The sequence below is a fragment of the Colletotrichum graminicola genome (genome assembly GCF_000149035.1).
Source record: "Colletotrichum graminicola M1.001 genomic scaffold supercont1.9, whole genome shotgun sequence".
Lineage (NCBI taxonomy): Eukaryota > Fungi > Ascomycota > Sordariomycetes > Glomerellales > Glomerellaceae > Colletotrichum > Colletotrichum graminicola.
The window spans coordinates 507,106-522,730 of record NW_007361013.1 but is presented as its reverse complement, the minus strand read 5'-3'; the positions used below and the strand labels follow the sequence as shown (position 1 = coordinate 522,730).

Sequence of the window (15,625 nt, the reverse complement as noted above, 5' to 3'; positions counted from 1 at the left end):
CGCCAGTCAATGGCTCTGTATGCGGGCCGATGCCTGGTGTTGAGTCTAGATGTCGATCGTTTGCTGAGAGTCGCTAGGAAAGCCGACAACAAGGTTGTTTGACGGCCACGTAGCCAGACTACAGGGGTATCATTGCTTGGAGAGACACATCAGGTTGGAGACTTCAGGAAAAACAGCTTGCAACAATCACGGCTGATTAGGAATAGCAATGAAGAAATGACAGATTACGCTTGCTCTGCGCAGCTTTACCATGCTGAGCCACGTCCCTCATTCAGACACCACCGAAGGGGGGCCGCCTGCACCAGCTAGTCACTCTGGGGAATGCAGGATGAGGTAAGCCGCTTCACGTGAAGATAGCACATGGGGCCGGTAATACCTTATCGCCATATCCGTACTTGGACGCGCTAAAGCTGCAATCACTTTACGCGGGCGTGTCGCGATTTCAAAAAAAGGGGCGCGTCCTTAATTCGTTCCCCTGCGAACAGAGCAGCCCCTCCTTGCATCCACCTTTTCAGTCTGAATCCTCAGCACCGCTCCGTCAACAACCGCAACCGCAACCTCATTTACGGGGGCAATCGTAAAATATGGACAGACAATCGATATACTCTGCTCACGTCTTCGAGCCGAGCTTCGGCCAGAACGAGGACACTCGGATCCAGATTCAGACGCAACTGGAAAACTTCGTCCTACACTTCAGACATGACAACGACTACATCTACAGGTGAGACAAACTGCTGCGGATCTTTCGCGCCTTGGCATGGCCTCTGACTGTGCCCAGAAACCAACTCAAGGAAAATGCGCTACTCAAGAAGTACTATTGCGATGTCGACGTTACCGATCTCATCAACTACAACGAGGAGCTGGCACACAGGCTGGTTACGGAGCCTGCAGAAATAATTCCCCTGGTACGTCTCGAGCCATGCATACCCGCTCTCTTCGCTCTGTACTGACCTGAACGCCGTTAGTTCGAAGCTGCTCTCAAGAAATGCACCCACCGAATCGTTTTCCCCCAACTGACGAAGGTCGACTTGCCAGAACATCAGCTGCTGCTTCACTCCAGCGCCGAGGATGTGTCGATCCGCAACCTAGACTCTATGACGATTGCTCGCCTTGTCAGAGTACCGGGAATCGTTATTGGTGCTTCGGTCATGTCGTCAAAAGCCACTGAACTTGTCATTCAGTGCCGTAACTGCGCACACTCCTCTTCGATCCCAGTCCTTGGGGGCTTCACCGGCGTCACGCTCCCTAGACAGTGTGGTAGACAGAGAATGCCCAACGACCCCACTGCCAAGTGCCCTCTCGACCCATACTTCGTCGTCCACGAGAAATCGAGATTCGTCGACCAACAAATCATCAAGCTGCAAGAAGCACCGGATCAGGTTCCTGTGGGCGAGCTTCCGCGGCACGTCCTCATTTCAGCTGATCGCTACCTGACCAACCGCGTGGTTCCGGGCTCGAGATGTACAGTTATGGGCATCTTCTCGATCTACCAGAACAAGGCCACCAAGAACTCCAGCACTGGCGGCGCGGTGGCTATTCGCACTCCCTACCTGCGGGCGGTGGGCATCCAAACAGACATCGACCAGACCGCTAGAGGCCAGGCGCTCTTTTCCGACGAAGAAGAACAAGAGTTCCTTGAACTGAGCAGGCGGCCGGATCTGTATAACATCATGGCGGACTGCATAGCTCCTTCGATCTACGGCAACCGAGACATCAAGAAGGCGATTCTGTGTCTCCTCCTCGGCGGTTCCAAGAAGATCTTGCCTGACGGTATGAAGCTTCGTGGAGACATCAATGTCCTGCTGCTTGGTGACCCCGGTACCGCCAAGTCCCAACTGTTGAAGTTTGTCGAAAAGTGTGCGCCCATTGCCATTTACACGTCTGGTAAGGGTTCTTCAGCAGCTGGTCTCACGGCCTCGGTACAACGCGACCAGTCGACCCGTGAATTCTACCTTGAGGGAGGTGCAATGGTTCTTGCAGACGGTGGTGTGGTCTGTATCGATGAGTTCGACAAAATGCGTGACGAGGACCGCGTAGCCATCCACGAGGCTATGGAACAACAGACCATCTCTATCGCCAAGGCTGGTATCACAACCATTCTCAACGCAAGAACATCGGTTCTGGCCGCCGCCAACCCGATCTTCGGTCGTTACGATGACATGAAGACCCCAGGCGAGAACATCGACTTCCAAACCACTATCCTTTCCCGTTTTGACATGATATTTATCGTCAAGGACGAGCACACGAGGGAGAAGGACGAAAGAATAGCGAGGCACGTCATGGGCATTCACATGGGTGGCCGGGGTGTTGAGGAGCAAGTCGAGTCTGAGATCCCCGTCGACAAGATGAAGAGATACCTCAGCTACTGCAAATCGTAAGTCTCTCCACATCGTATTTCAAGCCTGGACCTAGACTAACAACTTCGTCCAGACGGATGGCTCCTCGCCTAAGTCCCGAAGCAGCTGAGAAGCTTTCATCTCACTTTGTGTCCATCCGCAGACAGGTTCATGCGGCCGAGATGGAGGCTAACACACGCTCATCAATCCCGATTACCGTTCGTCAACTAGAGGCCATTGTCCGTATCACAGAGTCGTTGGCCAAGCTGTCCCTGTCTCCCATCGCCACAGAGGAGCACGTGGACGAGGCCATCAGACTTTTCCTCTGTTCCACCATGGACGCTGTCAACCAGGGCAGCAACCAGGGTAGCAAGGAGCTCAACGAAGAAGTCAGCAGGTTAGAGACAGAGCTCAAGCGGCGTCTCGCGGTTGGATGGGGCACCAGTCTGGCAAGCCTGCGTCGCGAAATGTGCGAGCAGAAGGGTTACAGTGAGCAAGCGCTCAACAGAACGCTAATGATCATGCAAAGGAGGGATACCATCATGTTCCGGAACCAAGGAGCACAAGTGTACAGAAACGCAATCTGAGAGGGGTCAATGATGAAGCAGGCCATGAATAGATGTTGGTGTACTAGCGGTGATTGTTTGGAGGATTATGGCGCAGCAATCCTGTTCATGAAAGAAATGATAATACCAAGTTTTTGCAACAGAAGTTCAATTTTCGGTATCACAGACGTGGTTCATGGCGTCAATTATACGTGATTAACAGAGCAAGGCTATGTATGCGTGTCTTGACATCCAGTTCATGCATAGAATCGCGGGCACAGCTTATGACGACCCCTCTGATCGGCGCCATAAACTTGCCATCTGTTTGGCTCCGTAATTCTTTAGGTGCCACTGGGTCACCATTGCGTCTGGCGAGATGCTCCTTGAGCATACTGTGTGGATCTGGACCTGGATGACGGGAAAACTGTTAGCCGGGGTGACATCGAAAGTTCCGCGCGCTTCCAAGGCCATCATAACAGAGCGATTCAGATATGCCACTTGTCAGCAAGCTCAACCTGGTCAAGAGCATTGGCTGGAGCCGCCGCACTCGCGGCTGAGCAATCGGTTTACCAGATGTATTGATGTCATCCCCGTCTCCGTATACTTTGGTCAATATGGGCCTTCATATATGCAGCGTACCTTGCAATAGAGTAGTTTGATTAGGCCCGCCGACAGCACCAAGGACACGACGCTGCTTACGTCAAATGCGGACGGCGGCGGTTGCCATGGCTAGCCTCATCTCACAGCAACAACAAAAACAAAAACATCACTGCCACATTGAAAGGCATGTCCAAACTTGCTTCAGGTGATCGTCGCATCATGGGAAGCCGCACGAGGGGCCCTCGCTGACGATTGTTTTAAACAAGGGCATTGAAAGAGTTAATCTCGACTCATCCCCCGGAATCGTCCAGCAGCGTGGAATGCGATGTGAAATCGAGGCAAGCTGGCGATGATTTGAATGGGAGGTCTTGGTTGTTGAAGAAGAAAAGAATGGTAGAAGTTGGTCGCGTCGCCGAGTTTTAAAAATTGCAGGAGTCTGGCCCATCGTGTCCAGGTGGGGCCGGGTGATACCACGTGACCGGGTGTCCCGTGGCTGCACCGAGGAGCGTGGTGGTTAGTGGTTGGTCAGTGTGTTGCCTGCCGACTTCATGATCAAAGACATGCCTCCCCTGCAGCCGTGGGCGGCTGTCTTCCCTCCCCAACCAGCCAGGCCGTCAGGTCCCGATGTTCGGGTGTCGGGTGTCGGGCACGGTCGCCATGGTTTCCTAGACGATTCAACTGGTAGAGTGCGCCCATTCGCCGTTAGGAGTTGGTACCTGGCCTTCGCTGCGGTCCCAGTACGGCAGACTGGTCTGGCTCCCACTCCCCCTCCCTCATTCACTCTCGTACTTTCCGCGGCAAACCGCCTTTCCCACCCTCCTACGCCCACCTCACGTTCACCCCTTCCCGCATCTCCCAGCGTCTTCATCTCCTACACTACGTCCCACGGTCCACACCCACCCGCCGGGCTAAGCTTACCTCAGCCAGTGCCACTGCCACTGCCACTGCCAGTGCCCGCCAGCGCTGCCCACGGTCCATTTGCCAGCCAACCCAGACGGCCACCCACCCCCGTTAAGCGAGCAAATTGCCTCGCTCATGTGTCTGCCCCCTTCGCTCTACCCAGCGCCATTCCGACTTCACTTCCTTCAACTCCACCACGACCTGACGGCTCAACCACAGCACGAACCGACAACCGACCCTCGACAGCCCTCCAACGCCGTCGGATTCCTTTCGCTACAAGTGCTCCTGCTGGATATTGGCATCAGGAAAATTTTTAACACACCGGAGAAGGCGCCAACGATCGACGATTAATCCGAAAGTGGTGCATGACGCTGCGTCGGGGGATTGAGAGCCGTCAGCGGTTTGGCGCGACTCGCCACAACAACCCCCTCATCCTCTGATCTCGCCCAGAGCGACCCCTCTCATCGAGCGCATCGTGGATTCTGATCGACCAGGGTCTTGACGGTACTCAGAAGCGGCGGTGGTGTTTTTTTTCGAGCCTTCCGATCCGGAGACGACGTGACAGCGGGCCCTCCATCCCTCGTATTCCACCCTCATCCTCTTCAACCGACCAAGACCACCACGACACCACTGCGACCCAAGAATCGAGTCCTCAATTCTGCGGCGACGTCAACATGTCTTTCCACCCCCAAACCCCTCAGAGTCCTTCCCAGTTTTCTCCCGGCACTTCCGACCTCGCGTCGAGTATGAATAGTACGGTTCCATCCACAACCACGACTCTGCCGACTCCCGCACATAGCGTCAACGGTAGCGCATCGCAACCCTCCGATATGTCGCAGGACATCGTCATGGGCGACGATACGCCTCACAAACGCAAGCGCCCACTCGAAGACTTGGGTGATAGAGAGCAGAAGAAAGTCCACATCGAGGATAGCAAAACTGGTATCGAGGCACTCCACCTGGATGTCGGAGAGAAATACCTACTTTGCCAAACTCGTAAGGCTCCCTTCACAGCCCCCCGTTCCCGTGGCAGGCTGTCTTGCCCAAGCCCCCTTCCTATGACGTATCTGGTATTTTGAGGCGGTTTAAGGTAGAACATGCTTGTTAACTCTGAGCCACTTAGCGCACCACGAGAGACTGCCGCGTATCACGGAAGATCTCTTTGAGATGTTCAACTTGACAGGCATCGCTGCAGAAGTGGCTCGCGAGAAGCCCAACGGTGAGAAGAACGCTCTTCGCAAGACCTACAAGGGCCAGATCAAGAAGCTCGGCATCCTCGGGCGCTTCGACTCGGTCGCTCAAGACTGGGATGCACCAAGAGAAAGTGATGGCGACAAGAAGAGGGAGGCGTATCACGGCTTCAGAGAGTTGCTAGAGATTCCTGACGCAGAGTTTTGGGGCACACGGCAAGATCCAATCACCAACGGTCTGTCATCCGCTGTCAAGTTTAATTTGAGCAAAGCAACCGCGATGGCCAAGGGTCCCATTCCTGCCAAGGACTGGGACAGCTCTGTGCTGGGAGATATTCCCCCGGGCGGTCTAGACGCCTTGAAACAGGGTCTTGCGGGCAAGGCAACGGCGCCTGGCACGCCGTCTGCGACCACGCCCAACCCGTTCATGCGGAAGCAGCAACAAGGGCCTCCTGGCGCTGTCCGTCCTCAACGAACGACGAAGAAGCGAGGCTATGGCGAGAACACTTATGAGGGCTATGGCGAGGGCTTCCCCGACGACGGCTACTCTACGGGAGACGGCGACGACAGGGGAGGCCAAAAACGTCGCAAGAAGGTTGGTAGTGCCGCAGCCCTGCCATTCATGTCTCTGTCTGACCCATTACAGGATGGCGGTAACGGCCAAGTATTCCCCAACGCGATGCGCCCGCAAGGTTACGGCGCCGTAGGCGCTTAACAGCCCTCCGCGTCTGCAAGGGCCAAGCATCGAAAGACACGCGAGTAGGGCTGAGCCGTATGTCACCCAAAGCCTGCCACTCTACAGTGCCATATTCCACCTGGTCGCTCTGAGCAATGGCTTTGGGGGCGTGTGTCGATGTTTCCTCACGAGAGTGACGAGCAGTACGGCGGGACCAAAAAAAATTGGGGATTCAGCGGTTGACGCGCACATGTGTCAAAAGAAGTACCGCTCCGAGGGTTACTGGGGGGTAAAAGGGCGGATGGGCATTCTGCTCTTTTTTTTAATGATTTTCCACTTACAGCACGGCGTTCGGGGGGTTATCTTTCATTTGGCTTTTGACCCGTTTCTTCTTACACACTTGTTGCTTGATCTTTACGCATTAAGTCAAGGTTGGCAATGAAAACATGACCGACTGAAGGATGGGAAAATACCACGCGGTTACGGGCATTCTCAAGGCTGCTACGAAAGGGGAGAGGAGAGGAGGAGATGACGGATGGATCACTGATTGTGTGTTTTTTTTCATTTTTCGCCACGACCGAACCAAACCATCATCGCCGGGACACGCAGGACAGCAAGAGAGCAGCAACAAAAAAAAATCACAATTCCCCCAACAAGGAGGAGGGGGGACAGACTTGGGTCGATGTAGCACTAACCATACAAACACAGACACACAAAGTAATTCAATAGAAAGCAAGGCCGTGAGATGCCGATACATCAGTTGATTGTGTTGATACTGCCGATGATGGTGTTGTTGATGTGATTGGTTGCCTAGTTGGTAGTCGTACCTGGACTGGTGAGCCGAGCCGCTCGCTTTTTGTGATTGAAACTTGTACTTTTTTTTTTTCTTTTCAGTTTTAGATGTCTCTGGCCTGTCTGGCTGTAGAGCTCCATCTGCCGAGAGTGCCTCCTACATAAGGAACTGCGTCCACCCTCTTTGTCTCTCGCTTCCCTCCCAGCTTGTACGTGACCTCCGTCCGACTCATGACATGTCCAGTATCGCCCTGACGCTGAGGTCGTCCTGGACCCATCCCACGATGCGCTCGCCCACGTCACCGATGAGCCCATCGTAGTGCGGCCCGGGAAGGAACAGCCCGCAGTGGGCGCCGACCTCGTCCATACCCTGCATGGTCACGGGCACCCACGTCTCGTCCTGACGGCCGTTGACCTTGCGAGGCAGCGTGCAGAACTTGCGTTCCTTCTTGGGCTTGCCCGGGTCCGGCGTTGCTGCTGGTGGTGCCGCCGCCGCCGCTTTGGACATCGAGGCGGAGGAGCTGGTGCCGCCGCCCGTCGATGAGGATGGCGCGGCGGCCGGCGGCCTATCTACCTGGGCCATGATCGAAGCCGGCGCTGCGACTGCGGCTGCGGCGATAACCGTTGCCGCAATGCGGGCTTCGGCCTCGGCGACACTTCCACTCTCAGGCTGCTTCTCGGCCTCAGCCTCGGGCTCGGGCTCAAGCGGTTCTCCTCTCAGTCTGCGAGCCTCCCTCTCCATCCGCCGGGCTTCCTCCGCCAGCCTGCGAGCCTCGCCCTCGGCCTGCGTCTCCTGTTTTTGGGCCTCTTTGGCCTCCTTCTTCTTGGTGGCCTCCTCTTCCTGCCTCCTCTTCTGCTCCTCCTTCTGCAGTCTCTGTTCCTCCTTCTCAATCCTCTGCGCCTCCTTCTGGGCTTCCTTCTCAGCCTTTTTACGTCGCTTCTCGACGAGCTTCTGGCGCTCCTTGATGGCCTTGTCCCGGGATTTGACGGCACTTTCGTAGGCCTTCTGTGCCCGCTTGCCCTCCTTCTCGGCCTGCTTCCGGGCGTCCTTGTCTGTATACCTATCCAGATCAGGGGGCGTCGGTTGTTCAGGCAGGTCGGGAATGGGAGGAAGTTCCGGCTCGTCCGTCATATCGCCCGTAGGGGGCGCCTCTTGATCTTCCCCTGTCTCGGAAGCGGCCGCGTTGCTCTGTACAGCTATGGTGGAAGGTTCAAGAGGAGTAGCATCATCGTCCAGCCTCTGCTTTTCCTTGCCCTTTGCTTCTGGCGCGTCTTGTAACTGGCCGCGTCGAAGTGCATTTGTTGACTTTGGGGTTTCCGTGGAATCGTGGTCAGACCTCGCCTGCTGTTCTTCCTGGAGCGTTGAAAGCTTCTCGTCCACGTCCTCCATCGGGATCGGCTCCAGGAGTTCCATGCTCTTCCCATCATCGGACTCTTCGACAGAAATTCTGGGCGTTGATACCGCGGCGGGCGATAGCTGAGAGCCAACCTCGAGAGTATTGATGGGGGCAGAGATGAACCTCTCCTCCGGAGACGCTGGAGATTCTGGCGACTTGTATGAGTCCGGCGTCTTTGGCTTCTTCGGCCTTCCCGTGCTGAGGGTGTAGTAGTTGACGAACCGCACCCTGGCGGGAGGCGGCTTGTTCACGTTGTTCCCGTAGTTGGCGCCGTCGCCCACGTGCTGCAGTGGGTCGACGCTCTCCATGGCGCGAAGTTTGTTGTATCGGGCGTTCAAGCCCGGGTAATCTGCCAGACAGCCGCCGTACTCGAGATGAGACATGACGTGGTTCTTGGTGGCGTCCCAGATTCCCTCGTGGCTGTGCTTCTTGGCGAAGTGGCCCAGACGCTTCATGAAGGAGCGGTCTTTTAAATTCAGGTCGTTGAAGAAAGGCGGATTGAAGTTGGGATCGGGTCGTTGCGGCGGTCCGTTCGAGGACAGAGATGGCGAGTTGCTTGGGTGAGGGGAGAGCTCGGCGCCCAAGGAGCTGTTTGTCTCCAGAGTGTACATGGACGGGTTGGGGCTGGTCATAGTTGAGTTGTTGGAACCCAAGTAGTTTGACGAGGCATCCAATTGGTCGTGCTTTTCCTCGGCTGGCGATGCCGGCCTGAACAAGCTCGAGATACCAGCCACGATGATACCGGGATGAAGCCCTAGGAACGGCGAATCAAGAGAAACAGTGCCAAGGATGCGGTGCTTATACGGCTGGCGCCTATAGGGGTGCCGGTTAGGCTGGGAACAAGATCAGTTTAGGTGGTCCGGGCATCACAGCCGGGTTAGGGATCGTACCATCATGGCAACCTCTCCTGCAAGCAAACCACCCATGGAGTGGCCGACGAGGATCACATCGGTAGAGTCGGACTCGTGGGGTTCCAGCCACTGGCTGAAGTTATCCCGAGCCACGTCGATGGCCTTGTAGGTCTTGTAACGGGGATAAATTTTGGAGTGGACAACGTGAGTCTCGGCCAGTGCCTCCTTCAGGTAATTGTGAACATGAGCTGGAAAGGAGCGGAACGACGACTCGTTGCCGTAGAATCCGTGAATGTAGATGACGAGCAAGGTTCGGCGGGTGACGCCATCGCGATCCTTTATGGACGGGGCAAGTGAGTGAGCCGAAGACGACCTAGGATCGGCCAGGCGCCACTTGGAGTCCAAGATCCGAAGGTGGTCGGGCGGTGACGAGGGGTAGCCCGAAGAAGGGCCGGCGTGAGACTCCCCGTGTGTGGCGTAGGCGGTAGTCGGGGGCGGCGCGAACAGGGACGAAGAGGTGGATCCAAAGTTACCGGAGCCGGAAGCGGAAGCGGAAGCGGAAGCGGTCACGGAGTAGGGCGGTGGTGGTGCGGCCGAAGACGAGGATCCGTCGTAGGAGTATCCGGCCATGACGTCAAATGTCAAAGGTCAAATCTTGAGGCGTACGAGGGGTGTGATGAGAGGGGTAAAGGTCGGGTTTGGGGGGGGAGGGGGGACGGGCAAGCGAGTGACTCCGCGTCGAGGCGACAAAGTATACTCAGAGTTGCAAGCCTCGGATGTGGTACATTAGAGGTAACGAAAGGATAGGTTTGGGTTGGCCAGGCATACAACGGACAGACGGGCCGTGTACAAAAAAATCTCGATCAGGAACCGATCATGGCCGACGAGGTATCGAGAAGGAAGCCTGTGGGTTTTGATATTTGCTGGTTGGGCCTGCTGGGAAATTCCACTGGTCCAGGCGAGTGTGATAAGCTAACCTTTTGCTGAGGTAGGGATAGAGCTATGGGATGAGTGGATGTAGTAAGCAAAGTCAAGCCTGGTGTGGAGCTTGCCATGCCTACACTAAAAGGGCGTGGTGTTGCGGCGCTGTACGAGTGCAGAATGCGCGGGAAAGGCCGAACGCGGGACGCTAGCGCTTGGGCTGCGCAGCGCTGCTGCGCCCTGTTTTCCAGGGGGACGTACGCGTACCTACCTACCTTAGTTACTTGAAGAACGAAGGTTCGCCTCGGGGCAAAGCGGATTCATAGGTACTCTAACGTACATTGTACCTATGGGGGAGTTATCCATGGATACTTTGGCCAGGAAAGGGTAAGAACCGCCCTCTACTTCTTCGCCCACACGGCCACTCATCGTACTGTATGTACCAGCCTCACAGGGACGCTCGCCCTGCACTTGCGTCAGTTAGCCACTACCGATTCTCGGCCGCGGCTCTACGTGCCGAAGATGAGAAGCGCCGCGCTGCCGTTGGCTTACGGTACTGGGGGGGATATGACGACACGCACTCTCTCCCTCTCTTTCTCTCCATCTCTCCATCTCTTTAGAGTGTTCGAAACAGGCGGTTGTCGCGGTCTTTCCAGCGACTCTTGTTCTTTCTCGGCTACCCACCGAGCACAACACGTGTATTGGTCCAGTTGCCATGACATGCCATTCGCAGGCCTTTGATCCTCCCAGAACCACAAAGCCAGGCACTGCACTGCCTCGAGGCTCATCTAGGACCTTAGTCACTGACACAGCCTGACGTAAACGCGACAGGGGTAGAGCCTGTCCCAGGCCGGGTTGGACGGGACTCTCAGCTGTGCCAGGCTCTGCAGACCTGGCGAGAGTTATTGTTCCACATATGGCCATCCGCCCCAGGTACGCTGTTGGGGCTTTCGACCAGATAGGAATTTGACCTTTGGGCATATTTAGCCCGCTGCTGCCAACATTTCGACTCAAGTGCTGGGGGGGGGTTATGCTGTACATGGCAAGCCACGGCAGCAGGGCCGTACAGGCACCTCGAACGCACTATCGCGGTCGTGTCGCCAAGAGATGCTCGTGCGACGATGCACGAGCTCTATCTGTGCTCTGATGAAACTAATGCGAACAGGTAAGCAAGCAAGCAAGCAAGCAACAACAGATGAGCGAAGTGTTTCTTATTGTTATTGCTCTGCGCCGGCACTTGATCCCGCGCCCTGCATCAATCGAAGCCGTCTCTGCGCCCTGGAATAGAGTATCAATCTCACGCTCTTTTGAATTCAATTTTAATGCATCTCCGACCCTGGGCGTTGGTTCCTCTGAAAATCCGGTTCGCTGACGTCGACTCCTGGTCGCGTCCCGTCGTCAATCGCGGCCCATTTCCCCAATCCCGGCAGGAGAGAGGGGAAGCCGGTGGGAGATTAGTGATTGGAATAGGGATCCCGGTGCCTTCGTTCAGTGTCTCGTCGCGTTGCATCGCTTTGCCTTGCGGCGTTGAACATCTAGCCCCGCCCACTCGAAAGACGGCCGGGATGTTTGTTCCCTGGTTACCCGTCGACCTTGTCTGCATCACGCCAAGGAACACAGAGCCACGGAAGACCAGATGGCACCGGCAGTTCTGTATAGGCTTAGCCGCGCCAGTCCCTCTCATCTCCTAACGAGTCGATGGGGGCGGGCCCGTCTCTGGGGAAAGCCCCGGAACTAGAGCGCGAGGGCATCGTGGAAGTGAGATGGCTAGCTGCCTGGCCTCGACAAGCACCACGCTAGGGGCTGGCACGGGGAGGGACGGCAGCCTTCCGTGTGCCTTGTGTTGTTGATACGAGCCTTTCCCGCCCGCCCAGAGTCCGTCGTCTTGGGGACGAAGGCCAGAACTGGTCGGCCATGACGGACTGCGCGTGTAGGACGGACACCGTGCGATATGGCCGGATACGTCTGTCAATATGCTCGATCGATGATACCCATGCTCTGTATGGATACCCAACGCCTACACAGCAATCTTAGCAGAACGATATCTCTCTGTCCCCTCCCCTAGACTGCCCAGGCTAAGTTGGCAGGCTTCTGCTCAGTCCCGCTCCACTCTGCGTCCGTCAGGGGGGTGTTAAGGGGAGAATTACGAATTACGTACAGTGCTGGGTCATTAGTTGTTGAACAGCAATAAGGGTCACATGATGCCGGTCTCACATAACCCAGGGCTAAGTAAATCGGTTATTATGATATTTTGGTGCAAGTTCCTTATAAGTGTGGACCGCACGGAGGAAGTCTAGCTGGTTGATTGGTCCTCATTATTGCTGTTCAAGTACTAATGACCCAGCACTGTAGGAGTATAGTCGTGGAGCGACACGAAACCTTGACGAGTGTGATCTTCTCCAACCTCCAAGCAGCATGTTCGCTCCGAGCTTAATGTCCGTTGAGTTGTCGTTAATAAATGTAAACCACTATAGGCATCCTGGAGTTTAGGGGCCTCCTGAGACGCACTAAAACAGCGTACGTGCCTCCCGAGCTGCCATCGCTAGTTACATATAGTACTACGTAAGGGTGACAGGGGTAAGTAAAATACCCCTATGATGTTACCCCCCATAACCGACATCATGATAGAGGGGGAATATTCACCAAAAGTGAAGTTCTGCAGTAAGGGGGGTGGACGTTAGTTACCTAACCGGGGTATTTAACTTCGACCTGGTACCATTGTATATGATAGTGCATATCGTACGCGACGGCCCCGATTGGTGATGCGGGACTAGGGCCGACCACATATACCGTGGGCTCGTCTTCAGAAAGACCCATTACCAACGAGGCAGTGAGCGCGGCGGCGGGGTTTGGAAAGAAGAGAATAGACGATGGGTGTCATCAGTCTCTTGCGTCACGAGAAAGCTCCCCTGTGAGGGCCGGGAGGAGAAATAAAGGGGGCACACGGAATGACAGAAGAATAGGACGGGGGTTCACAATGACGGGCAGGACAAGACAAGGGATCCCCGGTGTTTGTTTTGATGGAAACAAAATTCGTCCCATGATCGCCGGGCCCGCCAAGCCTTCACCTTGCTCCATCTAGCAGGGCCCCAACGGAGAGACAATGCGTGTGTCGGCCGCACGTACGCTAGGAGATATCAAGATCGAATCCCTCCGCTGGACCCGATTGCCAGCGTCAAGTAGACGTGTTTCTGTCGTATGGCCGCTGCAGCAGTTTATTGTTAATGAGACTGGTGTTCCGGCGCGCCAAACGTCCCTCTGACACCTCGAGGGTTCAGTTGTCCGCCCCGGGGTGGGTGACGTTGGAGCGGATTGGACGAGACTGCATGCAGCGACAGGCAATGTACAGTAGACTGCTAATTTCGTGTAAGTGCGGGTGCGGGTACGTGCCCTTACGAGCGTTTCTCCTCGTCGCGGTATACACTCGCTGTGCCCTGGATACTGACCTTAATGCATTGCAATATCATGCGTTTGGGGGGAAAGGGCCCGCCCGTTTCCTGTCTAGTCCAGCACGTTCGAAGGAAGAGCCCCACGTCCCCACGTCGACGAAATGGGCCCCTCCTCTGGAAAGACCCGGCCCGGGGACATGCCATAGATAGAAAATATGTAGGCACGACGGACGCACTGTATGCTGCACGGCAGATGCTGCACGGCAGATGCTCTCTGCCGCAAAGATATCAACAACCTCTTGCAGCCTGCACAAGGGTCCAACAAACAAGGTCAAAACAATTGGCCGTAGGCTTCTGGGCTATAAATACGAGGTGCCAAAGTTCGATGGCGCGAAACATTGAGGTGCTGGGTAACGCCATCTTTCCCGCCTAGTGTAGGTATAGTACGGATACTGCGGTTAAAACCCTTCGCTTCCCAGGCACAGGACAATAGGTATATTGTCCGTCGTTGAGACGAAGACCTGAGTGGGGGAACAGACCCGGATTTGGTCCAGGACGGCGACCGGTGGTACATTTAGCCAAGGTGATTAATGAGCGAGAGCATGCAGACAGACCGTTGCTGGCATGGCGAGACAACGCCAACTTGCTTGCTTCTGGTACCAAGTTGCTTATTTGTGTCTCTGGAGATGGGCGGCTCGTATATCGTATAGTTGGGGACCGGCTCGCAGCCCCCATGCCCATGCCTCGTGGGGCTGTTTTATCGTTCGAGGAGACTTGAGCCCTCGCCGAGGAAAGCCCACGAATGCACTATCGTGTCACATGGTTTGTTTTTCTGGTAGCGTCAAGGAATCCCGCCATGGTTCGTAGGGCCGATGGGGGTCATTTGGTCTGGACCTAGACTGTTGTGCTGGGTGAGCCAAGAAAGGACGTCAGTGTGCTGTGTATCCGTTTGAATTGGCTGCTCTTTGGCCAACAATGGAAGGAAGGGCGCAAAATGCATGCGCACTGAAATAGGCAGTGCGCAATGCAGGCCATTCCTGCCTGCCTACATGGGTCTCGCTGTGCTCCATGTTATTTACTAGGTGTGCATGTACCTGCCTGGGTAGGGTGGCTCTTAATCAGACCGGTTGCGGTTTTTTCTCTCTTTCGTTTCTTTCTTTCGTCCGATGTATCGTTTAATTTCGTCTCGTCTCGACTTGGTACTTCTCATTGTTCGAGATAGGTAGTATCCAGTTGGGCGCGGTTCACTCGGAGGGTTTTGCTTGGTTTTCGAAACTGTTCGTCCTCGTCCAGTCGTTGGCTCCCCCACTTCGGCACCTAGCAGCTGCAACCTTGACAATGGACTACCTATGTGAACATTTTCCAGCCTAGCGCTAGGCGTCCGTATCCAGCAAGGTGAGTCTCGGCTGGTAAGGCAAGGCAAGGAAAGCGTTAGACCTCCAGCCCAGGCACAGGCACAGGCACAGGCACAAGCACAAGCACCCCAGGGAAAAAATAGACACCGTTCCAACGAGGTGGGCACCTCTCTCCGCCCGTGATAGTGGACAGTGGATCTGCTCACTACCGTAGACACTGGCTAAATCCGCCTACCTCCACTTTGGAGGCTAACGGCAAGGGGTATCGCGGCCGCCGAAAAGCTAAGCCTATAATAGTAGGCGGTCAACCAGCCACCCACCCACCCATCCACCTACCCAGTCAGCCAGGCTTACACCTCAACTTCCTGCTGGCGCACGTGACTGCCCCTACTTTTGCCAGTATCTGATCTATGTTTCTGCCAGTAAGCTATACCTGTTACAGCAGCCGCTATGCCCCTTACCATTAGCCTCCAAAGTGGAGGTAGGCGGATTTAGCCAGTGTCTACGGTATAACCTCTGCGGGTCCCTGGTTGACCAATAGGACATGGCGTCAGCCGAAGCGAGATTATCGAAATCTTGCCATCTGCGAGTAACTGCCAAATGCCCACCCGCTCTGGGGGAAAGTCGACTGAGAGGGTGTCGAAGCGCTCATGCTGGTGGACCAGGTTGCTTG

At 55.5% G+C, this 15,625-nt stretch overlaps 3 protein-coding genes across 3 annotated transcripts; 2 read left to right on the top strand and 1 right to left on the bottom strand.

The window, feature by feature from the left end:
- Positions 1-584: 584 nt before the first annotated feature.
- On the top strand, positions 585-2,923 carry GLRG_03134 (MCM2/3/5 family protein; the record flags this gene model as incomplete). Its single annotated transcript, XM_008093819.1, has 4 exons — positions 585-721; positions 779-905; positions 966-2,374; positions 2,431-2,923. The coding sequence occupies 4 exons, from the start codon at positions 585-587 to the stop codon at positions 2,921-2,923; spliced, it is 2,166 nt and encodes a 721-aa protein (XP_008092010.1).
- A 2,132-nt stretch (positions 2,924-5,055) lies between these two features.
- On the top strand, positions 5,056-6,286 carry GLRG_03133 (Rox3 mediator complex subunit; the record flags this gene model as incomplete). The annotated part of the gene is made up of 2 exons (XM_008093818.1): positions 5,056-5,377; positions 5,505-6,286. 2 exons carry the CDS (start codon positions 5,056-5,058, stop codon positions 6,284-6,286), a joined length of 1,104 nt encoding a protein of 367 aa, XP_008092009.1.
- Positions 6,287-7,268: 982 nt separating this feature from the next.
- Positions 7,269-9,917, bottom strand: GLRG_03132 (uncharacterized protein; the record flags this gene model as incomplete). Its single annotated transcript, XM_008093817.1, has 2 exons — positions 7,269-9,269; positions 9,327-9,917. The coding sequence occupies 2 exons, from the start codon at positions 9,915-9,917 to the stop codon at positions 7,269-7,271; spliced, it is 2,592 nt and encodes an 863-aa protein (XP_008092008.1).
- Positions 9,918-15,625: the final 5,708 nt, after the last annotated feature.